The sequence below is a fragment of the Cyprinodon tularosa genome, unplaced genomic scaffold, assembly GCF_016077235.1.
Source record: "Cyprinodon tularosa strain WSP-4 unplaced genomic scaffold, ASM1607723v1 ctg656, whole genome shotgun sequence".
Taxonomy (NCBI): domain Eukaryota; kingdom Metazoa; phylum Chordata; class Actinopteri; order Cyprinodontiformes; family Cyprinodontidae; genus Cyprinodon; species Cyprinodon tularosa.
Window position 1 is genome coordinate 880,614 of NW_024039403.1, and position 12,687 is coordinate 893,300.

Consider the following 12,687-nt stretch of genomic DNA (forward strand, 5'->3'; position numbering starts at 1 on the left):
CTTAACTCACGCGCATGTAAAACCGCTCTTTTGGGGTTGAAGTCTGGCCCAATCCAGTGTGCAGTTAAACTTAATAAAGATAAAGGACGGTGAGCACAGCTCCATATGTCGGTTGTGAAACTAAGCGCTGTTGCACTCTCTACTTGTTTTTCAATATAACTTCGAACGTCTTTGTGAATCTGGGGGATAGTTTTCTCGAGGATGTAGTGACGGCTGGGCATGTTGTATCGTGGTTCCAGGTGTTGGATGGTGCGTCTAAAGCCCACTTTACTGACGAGAGATAACGGCTCGTCATCCAGCATTATTTCCTCAGCAATGACTCTTGTTATCCCTTGGGCTTTCGCACTATTAAGTGGCAGCATATCACGCTTCCCAAATGTTTCTGCAAGAGTTAGTTGTGTAGGACCTTTCTTTTTCTTGTCGTCGGTTTTCTTTAGAAACTCTTGATGTTCTTTATGATGATATTTCGCTAGATGCTTGATCAGATCTGTTGTGTTAAAATGTCTCACAGCCTTACCACCACGCTTGACTCTAATGTGGCATGTTTTACACTCCGCCTCATCATCTTTTTCATCATGCAGGATAAAATAATCCCACACGGATGACATTTTCCCCGCTATCTTCCAATTCACCTGTTTTAATGGTTAGGCCGGGACACAGAGCCAAAAAGACCTGTGGGTGTGTTGAAGGTGTTCTGGAAAATGCGGACCGGAGTCGGGGAACACTGGCGCAAAATAGTGGAATGGATCGTTTCAATTGGCGTAACTGGAAAATACGGACCGGATTTTTTTTTTTTAACTGGATCGGCAGTCTGGATCGGCATTTTTACATGCTTTGCCGATACGTATTTTTTGCCAATATCGGCGCCCGATCCGATACGTGGATCGGATCGGGACAAGCCTAGTTGTAACGGCATCAATCAGGATAGGGGTATAACCCAAAGTAAAAATAGAGTAAAAAATAAATAAATAAAAGGAGACAGATAAATGAAAATAAAAAAAATAAATAAGAAAGGGGGACGGGGTTAAAGTTTAATGTATTTCAACAAGTAATTAATTGAGCATCTAATTTCTCCACAAAGTTTAGAAATGGTTCACAAGTTGAATCAAATTTGGATATAGATCCTCTCACAGTGTCTGTAATGTTTTCTAGTTTTAATGACTGCATAAGCGCTTTAATCCAATGAGCATAAGTAGGGGGTGAGGCCTCCTTCCATTTGAACAGTATTAACCTCCGTTCTAGTAAAGTAGTGTATGCCGCCACATTGGTCTGAGTGGCATGTACAGGGCTCGATGTTAACCATCGCCCGATCTCCCGGGGCAAGTAGTTTTTATTGTCGGGAGAGTACAAATTTAATTGCATTTGCCCACCAGGCAATGATCACAAAAAAAATTATTTATCACTCAAAATTCATTTAAAATCACCAACATTTGATGAAAACGACCTAGAAGCGTTGCCGGCGCCATTTTTGTTGTTTTGTACACATTCTCACGTGATTTTAAAAAGGCGCGTGATTTGAAAAAGCCGGGTGATTTTCTGCCAGATAGTGGGATTTTTGTCCACCTAGCGGTAATTTTGCTGTAGTACCCAAAACGACAAATGGCTGCAGTTATTTAGTCAGGGAAAACTAATCCTGAGTCAGTTAAAAGTCAGGGAATTCTGAAATGATGTCAGACTGTGGAAACCCTGAATAAAATAACTATGTATAATGATTCTCTAGAAAAGTCACATTATATTAATAGTATTATCTTGTATAAACATACCGTGACTCTAAAATAAAAGTTATTCATTTGTGACATTGACTTCTGTCTTGTGATTTATTTTTAAGTTTTTTTTAGATTTTTAACATTACAATTTATATTTTTCCAAGCACACAACAGTTTAAAGCAAAGTTTAGTTTGAAAAAAATGTGCAGGAAGGATTGAAAAGCATGTTATCACCGTAATGTAGGCTTGAGTTCATTATCTGACGCATGCAGATACACACCAGGAACCTGGAAACTTAAAAAAATAGTGAATTACAAAAAACATTTAAAAAAACAAACATGTTTCATTGATATATATACAAAAAGGAATATTAGGAACTATATTTATCAAACATTATACTGGGCAAGTAAAAATTGTTTCTGGGCAAATGAAATGTGAAAGTCACAAATGGTGGCCACTGCGATTTTAAAATTATATTTTGTTAAATTGTTGTTATATTGCAAACAGTTTTAAGTGCCTGTCTGTAATTTAACAGAAGGTAATCAAACTTTGCTGATCTTTGTTGCTTTGAGGGTTGAGTCCTACTGTGACATCTAAATCTCTCTCCATCTTTGTACCATCCCTCCTTCTTGTCATCTGCAGGACTCTGTTGGAGCAGGTGGATCACTGGCAGAGCTTCCTGGCTTTGGTCAACATGATCATGTTTTGTACAGGCATCCCCGGCCATTATCCAGTCAATGAGACCACCAGCTCCCTCACACTTACCTTCTGGTACACACTACAGGTAAGCACTGCTAACATTTAGTTTCAATTTAGAATATTTAGTATGAAAAACATTTAAAATGTATGTTCTGTGTGTATAAATACACTTTGTAGGTTGTTGTTTTTTTAAACGCAAAAGTGATGGTTGTATTTCTTTTTCTCAGGATGAAATCATGTCGTTTGAGTCAGATAAGCAGGCGGTGTATCTCCAGGTCTACAGACCAGTTTACTTCCAGTTGGTGGATGTGCTGCTTCACAAAGCCCAGTTTCCATCTGACCAAGAATATGCATCGTGGTCCTCAGATGAAAAGGAGCAGTTCAGGATTTACAGGTGAGTTACGTCTAATAAACATGCAGGCGTGTTTTACAAATGACTCACTGACTGGATGATTGGGCAGCAAATGAGAGAGTTTTCTCGTTAATGGCGTCTAAATTCAGTGGCCATCTGACACTGAACAGAGAGAAAGCCTCATGCCTGTTTGTGCTGATCTGTCGTTCAGGGTGGATATCTCAGACACACTCATGTATGTGTATGAGATGCTGGGGGCCGAGCTGCTGAGCAACCTATATGATAAGCTAGGAAGACTGCTGACAAATACAGAGCAGCCGACGTCATGGCAGGTGAGTGAGACAGATTAGAAATACTAGAATGAGGTGATGTGAGCTATTTTCTGTTTCTTTTTCATGCATAAAAATCTTCCCCATTTATTCTCCTCGTTCAGCACACGGAAGCTTTGCTGTATGGATTCCAGTCCATAGCAGAAACAATAGATGTGAACTACTCTGACGTCATCCCAGGCTTGATAGGACTCATCCCTCGGATCAACATCACCAACGTCCAGTTAGCCGACACGGTCATGTTCACTATAGGTGAGGGGATGGATTCAAAATGGAGAATCTGTTTCTGGTTGTGTCTCTGAGTTCCTGCTCTCCCTGTAGGTGCTCTGGCTGAGTGGTTAGCTGACCACCCGGTGATGCTCAGCAGTGTCCTACCTTTGGTTTTACAAGCGTTAGGGAACCCAGACCTTTCTGTGTCCTCTGTTTCAACCTTAAAGAAAATCTGCAGGGAATGCAAGTATGACCTGCCACCCTACGCAACCAACATCGTAGCTGTTTCTCAGGTGAGTGCAGTTCTGGTAGATGAAGGGCGGATTAAAACAGCTTAAAACAGAACATTTGATATTTTTTCTGTTCACCTGACCCACCATGCATTAAAGCAACCAAATTAAAGGTATTGTGGAGGATTTTATCAATTAGAAAAAAAAACCCGTCCCCTCCTTTTTAAAAAAAATGCGCGTGCGAGGGCGTGCACGAGCCCATTTCTCTCCGTGCACGCTCTGTTTAAAAGTTGCTGTTCTCATCGCTCATACAAGCTTACTGTGTCCGAACGTCCGCTCTGACCCCTAAATCCCTCAATCACTATATAGAGCAGGGAAGATAAAGTGGACTTTATAGTGAACTCAGTTATCTGACCGACAGATGATCATTTCCTCATTGGTCCACCGCGTGGTGCCTGCGCCATCTTTATTGGTCGCAACTGTCTCCAACTGCGACAGCAAATCCCATAATGCTTTGCGTGGAGAGTTCTCCGAGCAAAGCATTCTGGGATATATCTAGCTCTTCTGAGGCCTTTTTCTTCTCATAAACTGCGTAGACACTTTTTATCTTACCACACTCAGCCATTTTTAAAGAACCGCGGTTAAAAAGGTGAACTTCAATGACTGAAACCGTGGCTCACCACTGATATACGCCTGAAAGTGCGCAGAAAAAGATAGCTAAGTAGAACAAGCACGTAGGACGGCCTTAGGTAAAGATATCACCAGAATGATTGACAATTAGGAGGACCACTTATTTAGGTAATCCACCCGGAAATAAAAGATAGTCCTCTAAGGAAACAGAAACACAGACTGATGTGGAAGCGCTGTAACTGAGAGATTGAGACTCGTTTATTGATCATCGCCAGTGGAAGCTGTTTTAGCCAAACCTGTCACAAATCCTCCGTATTTAAAAAGGCAATGAAAGAGAGGAAGGCTTTAGCAGAAAATGGGAAGGCTGAACATTTCAGCAAAGCTGATCTGTTTAAGGCTTTTCTATCTGGAATGTAAAGTCATGGCAGTCTTTTTGAAATCTAAAATCTGAGGCCCCGTCCACACGAAGTCAAAACGAACACGAAACGCTTATATTTTCCAGAACGTTTGTCGTAAAGACGTAAAATAAATGTGATCGTCCACACGAATGCATGAAAACGCTGCAAAATGTATGCCAGGCCTGTAAGTGGCGCTGTGGTGCCAAAGCAAAAATAGGCGAAAACAGGCAACGAAATGTTGGGCATGCGCAGTAATATTTATACATGGTTGCCCTGCGGGTCCATTTTCGTGGTTCAGTCAAATTCAGGTGCTGAACTATGTCGTCGATATTGCTCTGTTCTTCCTGGAGATATTCCAGAAGAAGAAGATTCTGTTGTAAGCCCGACAGCAGGGTGAGTAGCATGAGCAGCAACGGCGCCATTGTTGTTGTGATACTGTGTCGCGCATGCGTGTTTAGAGGCGACGCTATGACGCATGCGTGTAAAAAAAAAAATGCGGTTAGAGCTTAAGGATGGAAACGCGAAAACGGGTTTCAAAATCTTCCCACTCTGAAGGCTTAATAAAAAAAAGATCGTTTACAGACCCCCGAAACGCCGGCTTCGTATGGATGAGAGGCTGGTTTGGTGAAAAATTTTTGCGTTTAGGCCAGGGTTCGGCTTCATGTTCTCCAGGCTATCAGCAGCGTCATCCCTGTAATGCTAACCACTGTCTTAGGAAGTTTAACAATCAAACTTTTTTGTGTATCTTTGTTTTAAATAAATTAAATCCTGTTTTGCAGCAGCTGCATTGCTCTTCTCATAGTCGGCAGAAATAACAATCCCTGCGCTGCTCTTTTATAATATGCAGTCATTTTTTATTAAATTAGATATTATTGAAAAATATTTATTTCAGTCACTAAGTTCCTCAAGGGAAACACAGAGAATATTTTTTTGAAGCTTTCATTTCTGTCGACTATGATTATTTTCTACTCAAAGCGAATGAAAACACATTTTAAGCTTAGAAGATTCTGTGAATAGTAAAAACGGTTTGAATGCAGAAACAGCTTTTATGGAAATTATATTCAATACCAGTTAAAATTATTCTGAAAAGTTACTTTTAATCAGAAAAACAGGTCTCCTTGGATCTCATATTCTAATTTGTTAATTATGACTGTAGTTTTAAAAAGATATTTTAACTTTCAAAAAAATAGTATAAGCAGTTTCCCTAAAAAAAATCCTTTAAGAAAATCATAAATTTGTCACAAAACGTGGACGTCTCTGATAGCTCATTTCCTCCTTTATGTTCCAGACTGTTTTAATGTGTCTTTAGATTCCAGAAATAACGTTTGAGCTAGTTCTGTAAAGAGGATTTTTAGTTTTTATCTGTGATGTTTCTTCAGACTAATAATAGAGCATCACTCTTACCTTTTGTTTTGTTTTCTTTCTCTAAAGGAGGTGCTTATAAAACAGATCCACAAGGTTGGTCTCTCTCATCTTTACTCTGTTTCTGTAGATCAGAGTTAAAATACCAAATACTGAAAAAATCTGTTGTGCTGTTGATTTTTTTTTTTTATATAAACGTTTCGTTGACTAAAAAAAAATCATTGTTTGCAAAACTTGGTCTCTTCTAACAGACCAGTCAGTGTATGTGGCTGATGCAGGCTCTGGGATTCCTGCTTTCCGCTCTTCCTGTGGAGGACATCTTGAGAAACCTTCATTCCCTCATCACCCCCTACATTCAGCAACTCGAGAAGCTAGCTGATGAGACGGTCAGTTCACACCCAGTGCAGAACAACACACACACACACTCACACAGATGGACTCAGGCCAAGCCGAGCAGGCTTTGTGTCTGTGTGGTGTCACTGCAGTGGAACGATTCGCCGCAGGACCAGATTGGGTTTGACCCTGCACCATTGGCAAGTGACTCATGTTGGATCACCAAAGATGTCCGTTCTTGACTCATACAAGCCCTAACTCTTAAATGAGACGGGTGTCCTGAATAACAGACTATCTGGAGCTGAAGCTGTTGTGCATTTACTCACAGTCTTTCAGAAATAAAAGTACAATCTGTTTCAATGTCTTTGTGTAACAGAAGTCAGACTCTTGTTGGATGGTTAAAAAAGGACCTAAAAATAGTTGGACATTAGCTTTTTGTTGGATGGAATGATCAGAGACTCTTTGCTCTATAATAACACTCTGTGTAATCCATCTCAGCACCCCCCCCCCCTCTCATTGTCATGACATTACGTCAGACAAAGCCGTCTGGGGCTTGCCAAATAGTGGCACCTAGTGGGGAGGTCTTTGACTTCCATTATGTGAGAAGAAGCCGAATGTCTGAAGGCGCTGACCTAAAAAAAGAAGCAAAGATTGATACACTTAGATGAGCACTGAGCAATTTAAGATCATCTAATGTTAATTTTCTAGAGGCGCTGTTGTAGAGAGAGGCATTGGTCCATGTTTGTAGAGATTACAAAGGTGGTAGATCAGTGGGTGTGGCAGCAGCGTTGTTTGTCTTCCTGTTGCTACCATCATCTCCATGGAGACACTAATTAAGCTCTCCTGTTGAAGCCGTGATTTTTAAAGCTAAATTTAAAAAATGAAGTAAATCTCAAGGCCAGTTAGCAACATTTGTCCCTGCTTCACAGATTAGTCTGAGGTCATAACACCATGTTTAGAGAATAAAAAGCATCCTGTTAGCATACAGCTCACAGAACACTTAGATTACACATCCCATAATGCACTGCAGCAACCACTGCAGTCACCTCAGGTCTATTTTCCAAACTAGCATGATGGATTCAAAGTGTATTTACATCATTTTTGCAAAGATCTGAGTTAGACTACATTTTTTTTTACACAATTATTCGATTTTAATTTTTGTTTTTGTTTAATAACATTTTTAGTGGGACATTTATCTGTAAACTGAACTTAATTTATTTATTTTTTTTAAATATGATTGAAAACTTTGTGTTAAGAAAACGTTTAAGGTAAATATTGATCGGTTTATTGTTAATTAGGAAAACAACCTGCCTGTGTTTGCACTGATTAAACTAGTGTGAGAAAAGCTTTTCCTCCTTTCTTGTTTAGTTGTTTTCATTTTACTTTGTTCTTCCTTTTTTAAATTAATAATCAAAATAAATTAGATCCTATCAAAGAATAATCTGAGCAACTGTCATGTTTCTGTTTCTGTTAAATGAAGTCTAAAAATGAAAGCAAACTCTTTGTTATAATTAAAGTTTTTCCTCTTTCTCCGTTTCCTTCCTACAGCCTAATCCCTCCAATAAACTGGCAATCATTCACATCCTGGGGCTGCTCTCCAACCTCTTCACTACGCTCGACATCAGCAAGCAGGACGATGAGTCGTCGGACGGCTCCGCTCCACCGGTTAAAGCAACCCCACCCCCTCCAGGACCAAATCCGGTCCGTCTCTACACGCCACAACCAGCCTGTAGATATAATTGGGTAGCTTAAAGCCGGGCATACACCGTACTATTTTTTTCAATTGTTTCATGCAGCTACAGCTCAAAATGTACGACGAAACCGCAGAGTTTAAAAGTTCACAGCTCACGATGTTAGTTCTTATGCTGTGCGACCTGACGCTCTGATGCGATCTACCTGCTACAGCTGTACGTCTAAAAACCACGTAGGACTCAGCTCCGCAGTGAGATGGCGCTACTCGGACTCGTCTATCTGGAAGCCAAACGAGTAGAAGAGGAATATGAAGCTCAATAGAGAGAAATGCGCGGCTTTGGCAATTTGTGCAATTTTGTGCTGAAAGCCCTAAAAAGAAAATTTGACGACTTATTTAACAAAGACATGGCTGAGCAAATGTGGCTACTACGGTCTGTAAATGTTACAGAAAGATCTCCATTTCACTCATTACACCCCCGCCATGCTTCTGTGTTTTCCTCTGAGAGGAAGAAGAAGAATCCTTGTTTAAGCACTGAGCGATTTGCCCACAACCACCTTATGACGACCAACTGAATTTCAAACACGTTTGATTTTCTCCTGACTAGGGCTGGGTAAAAAAATCGATTTAATCGATTTTGAATAGATTCCTTTACATTTTTGCAAAATCGATGTCTAGGGAATGAGATCGATTAGTTTTATAGTAACGCCCGCGACGTTCACATCGCCCCTCGTTACCCCCCTGTACACTACACAACGCATGGTCACGCTGAAAGTCGGCCTGATTGAAAAATTCTGGCACGACTGGAAAATCGTCCCTAAAAAGGGCAAAAAGTCCTACAGTGTCCGCCCGGCTATAGACGCCAATCACTGTAGTGTGATGATGGCTAACAGTAAAGGGAAAGCATCACTTTAAGGTTTTTACATGTGTCCATGGCAGTGATAGAACTGACTTCTATTTAGTGAAGCACTTGTCATGTTCAGATGTTACTGGCTGTGTTTTGTTTTTTTTATCATTTCTATATTTTTTCTCCACCTATCTTCCTGGTTTCAGGTTGTGGTCGTTTTGCAGCAGGTTTTTGCTCTCATACAAAAGGTTCTGAGTAAGTGGCTGAACGACTCCCAGGTGGTAGAGGTATGTAGACACGCAGAGTCCGGTTCCGCTCACCTCTCTATGTCTGGGTCGACCCACTGCAGTGTTTGATGCTTTGCAGGCGGTGTGCGCCATCTTCGAGAAGTCCGTGAAGACCCTCCTGCATGATTTCGCCCCCATGGTGTCTCAGCTGAGTGAAATGCTCGGCCAGATGTACAGTACGATTCCCCAGGCATCTGCTCTTGACCTAACACGACAGGTATACGGCCAACGAAACAGCGAAAGGCACAAGACGAATGGAGCTTTGTTAGCGAAGGCATGGAGTGAGCTGAAAAATGAAAAGGACAGATTGTTCGGTTGGGAAATATCCTGAATATAATTCCTTACTAGGCTCTAAGCTTCCCGCTGTTTGACAAAATATAATGTTATTAATTTATTTATAAGTAGACTATTTTCTAATAAGAGACAAAAAGGAGAGCATTTACCATGACTAATTTCCTTATTCATCTTTTTTTCCTTGTCAGAAATGACATAATACTTTAGGCGAATATTTTTCTATGAATAAGTCCTGTTATTTTGTTTAAAGATAAATACAGGTGCTGGTCATAAAATTAGAATATCATGAAAAAGTAGATTGATTTCAGTAATTCCATTTGAAAAGTGAAACTTGTATATTATATTCATACATTACATACAAACTCATATATTTCAGATGTTTATTTTGTTTAATTTTGATGATTACAAATGACAACAAATGAAAATCTCAAATTCATCATATCAGAAAATTAGAATATTGTGAAAAGGTTCAAAATTGATGGCCCCTGGTGCCACACTCTAATCAGCTAATTAACTCAAACAACCTGCAAAAGCCTTTAAATGGTCTTTCAGTCTAGTTCTATAGGCTACACAATCATGGGGAAGACTGCTGACTTGACAGTTGTCCAAAAGACGACCATCGACACCTTGCACAAGGAGGGCAAGACACAAAAGGTCATCGCTAAAGAGGCTGGCTGTTCACAGAGCTCAGTGTCCAAGCACATTAATAGAGAGGCGAAGGGAAGGAAAAGATGTGGTCGAAAAAAGTGTACAAGCAAGAGAGATAACCGCACCCTGGAGAGGATTGTGAAACAAAACCCCTTCAAAAATGTGGGGGAGATTCACAAAGAGTGGACTGCAGCTGGAGTGAGTGCTTCAAGAACCACCACACACAGACGTATGAAAGACATGGGTTTCTGCTGTCGCATTCCTTGTGTCAAGCCACTCTTGAACCACAGACAGCGTCAGAAGCGTCTTGCCTGGGCTAAAGAGAAACAGGACTGGACTGCTGGTGAGTGGTCCAAAGTCATGTTCTCTGATGAAAGTAAATTTTGCATTTCCTTTGGAAATCAAGGTCCCAGAGTCTGGAGGAAAAGAAGAGAGGCACTTCATCCACGTTGCTTGAAGTCCAGTGTAAAGTTTCCACAGTCAGTGATGGTTTGGGGTGCCATGTCATCTGCTGGTGTTGGTCCATTGTGTTTTCTGAGGTCCAGGGTCAACGCAGCCACATACCAGGAAGTTTTAGAGCACTTCATGCTTCCTGCAGCTGACCAACTTTTTGGAGATGCAGATTTCATTTTCCAACAGGACTTGGCACCTGCACACAGTGCCAAAGCTACCAGTACCTGGTTGAAGGACCATGGTATCCCTGTTCTTAATTGGCCAGCAAACTCTCCTGACCTTAACCCCATAGAAAATCTATGGGGTATTGTGAAGAAGAAGATGCAATACACCAGACCCAACAATTCAGAAGAGCTAAAAGCCACTATTAGAGCAACCTGGGCTATCATAACACCTGAGCAGTGCCACAGACTGATCGACTCCATGCCACGCCGCATTGCTGCAGTAATACAGGCCAAAGGAGGCCCAACTAAATACTGAGTGCTGTACATGCTCATACTTTTCATGTTCATACTTTTCAGTTGGCCAACATTTCTATAAATCCTTTGTTTTTATTGGTCTTCAGTAATATTCTAATTTTCTGATATGATGAATTTGAGATTTTCATTTGTTGTCATTTGTAATCATCATAATTAAACAAAATAAACATCTGAAATATATGAGTTTGTATGTAATGTATGAATATAATATACAAGTTTCACTTTTTAAATGGAATTACTGAAATCAATCTACTTTTTCATGATATTCTAATTTTATGACCAGCACCTGTAGATTTGCTTCTTTAGAAATAATTGACCCGTTTGAAGGTGAATTCTGAATGCTGGGTTCATTTCTATGTCTGAAATCTGTTAGAGCAAAACAAAGTCAAACATGAGAGTCATGGGGATAAGGTGTGGAAAGCCGTAGAACAAAAGAGAAGGTAGTAGAGCTGCCCTGCCCAAACGTGAGTTCATTAAGTCCCTGTCACACCTTTCTGATTTAGCCTATGCCTGACGTCCCGGAATCTTCTAAAACGCTGACATACGCTGAACTTTCTAAGTATTTTTTTCCAAGTTTGGGCATATGCATAGTACGGAAGAGGATTAGGGCCACTAAAAAAAATAAAAAAAGTTAACTGATTTTTAAATTTGATTTCAGTTATATGGGGAAAAAATACTCTTTTGTCAGAATTCGACTTTTTTGTCAGAATTCGACTTTTTTGTCAGAATTCTGACTGTTTTGTCAGAATTCTGACTTTAATCTCAGAATTCTGACAGCTAACAAACATGTTAGCATCAAGCCATAGCCATGTCTGTTTTAGAGACTAGCTCTCTTGTTTTAATGACCTTCTGCTCTTCCGTTAATGAGGGAGTCCCTCTGGGATGTAAAAAGTTGCCTAATTCCGTCATTTTCCACCAATGTGTTACTGTTCCTCCCAAAAAACTCACATCTTTGTCAGTGAAGCTGAGTGCTCCACATATCTTCCTTCATGGTGCCCATCTACATTAAGATCCACAATTCTGAGAAAAAAGTCAAAATTCTGAGAAAAAAGTCCGAATTCTGAGTTTTTTCCCATATTAAACTGAAATCAAATTTAAAAATTAGTTAACTTTTTTTTTTTTTCAGCGGCCCTACTCCTCTTCCGTAGCATAGTGTGTTCATAATGGGTCCAGAATTTAGGTCCAACGACAGCCTAACTTATGCTTTGTACACGGCAGCGTAATAACCATGAAATGTCACAAGCCAGTGTCCTATGGGGGGCAGCAATGCGCCCAGTGGTGCCCGGGCTGCATTAAAAGATTTGATTGCAGTGTTAACCTAGATGTTTACAGCCGGCCAAAAAAAAAAAGAATAAAGAAAAAGGAAGAAAAAAGGTTTGCAGTCGCAGAAGATACAGCGTCATGTTTGCCAGGAAGTTTGTTAGTTGTGGCCGTGAACGCAGGGAGGATCCATCACTCTCACCTTCTGGCTCACCCTATGAAGGGGATAAAGTCTGGAGGAGAACTGATGGTTTCCTCCTACCAAAACGCTTACAATACGCCATTATAAAGTAGCTGGAAGATAGAAACACATTTAGCGCTCGTCTGGAACACGTCAGATATGTTGATATGCATTGGAGAGAAGTTATGCACAAGTTACTCAAACAATTTAACATATGTAAACAATCAGATAACTTAGCTGTAACTTATGGCCCACGTAAGGCATACGCTGGCATATGTCCAGATATTTTAAGCATGTGA

The 12,687-nt window shown here is 40.4% G+C and overlaps 1 protein-coding gene across 4 annotated transcripts in view; it reads left to right on the forward strand.

Moving 5' to 3' along the window:
• The window catches only part of LOC119799257 (importin-13-like), a 49,651-nt gene that overhangs the window by 25,102 nt on the left and 11,862 nt on the right, over positions 1 to 12,687 (forward strand). For all 4 annotated transcript variants that reach the window (XR_005282833.1, XM_038309067.1, XM_038309066.1 and 1 more), the window contains exons 7-16: positions 2,349 to 2,490; positions 2,633 to 2,799; positions 2,969 to 3,089; positions 3,191 to 3,338; positions 3,408 to 3,589; positions 5,986 to 6,012; positions 6,168 to 6,302; positions 7,798 to 7,950; positions 8,993 to 9,073; positions 9,153 to 9,290. Coding sequence is in view for 3 of the 4 variants with exons in the window: in XM_038309067.1 (XP_038164995.1) it covers positions 2,349 to 2,490; positions 2,633 to 2,799; positions 2,969 to 3,089; positions 3,191 to 3,338; positions 3,408 to 3,589; positions 5,986 to 6,012; positions 6,168 to 6,302; positions 7,798 to 7,950; positions 8,993 to 9,073; positions 9,153 to 9,290 (1,294 nt within the window). In the remaining variant the exon portion in view is untranslated. The remainder of the gene's footprint in view (positions 1 to 2,348; positions 2,491 to 2,632; positions 2,800 to 2,968; positions 3,090 to 3,190; positions 3,339 to 3,407; positions 3,590 to 5,985; positions 6,013 to 6,167; positions 6,303 to 7,797; positions 7,951 to 8,992; positions 9,074 to 9,152; positions 9,291 to 12,687) is intronic.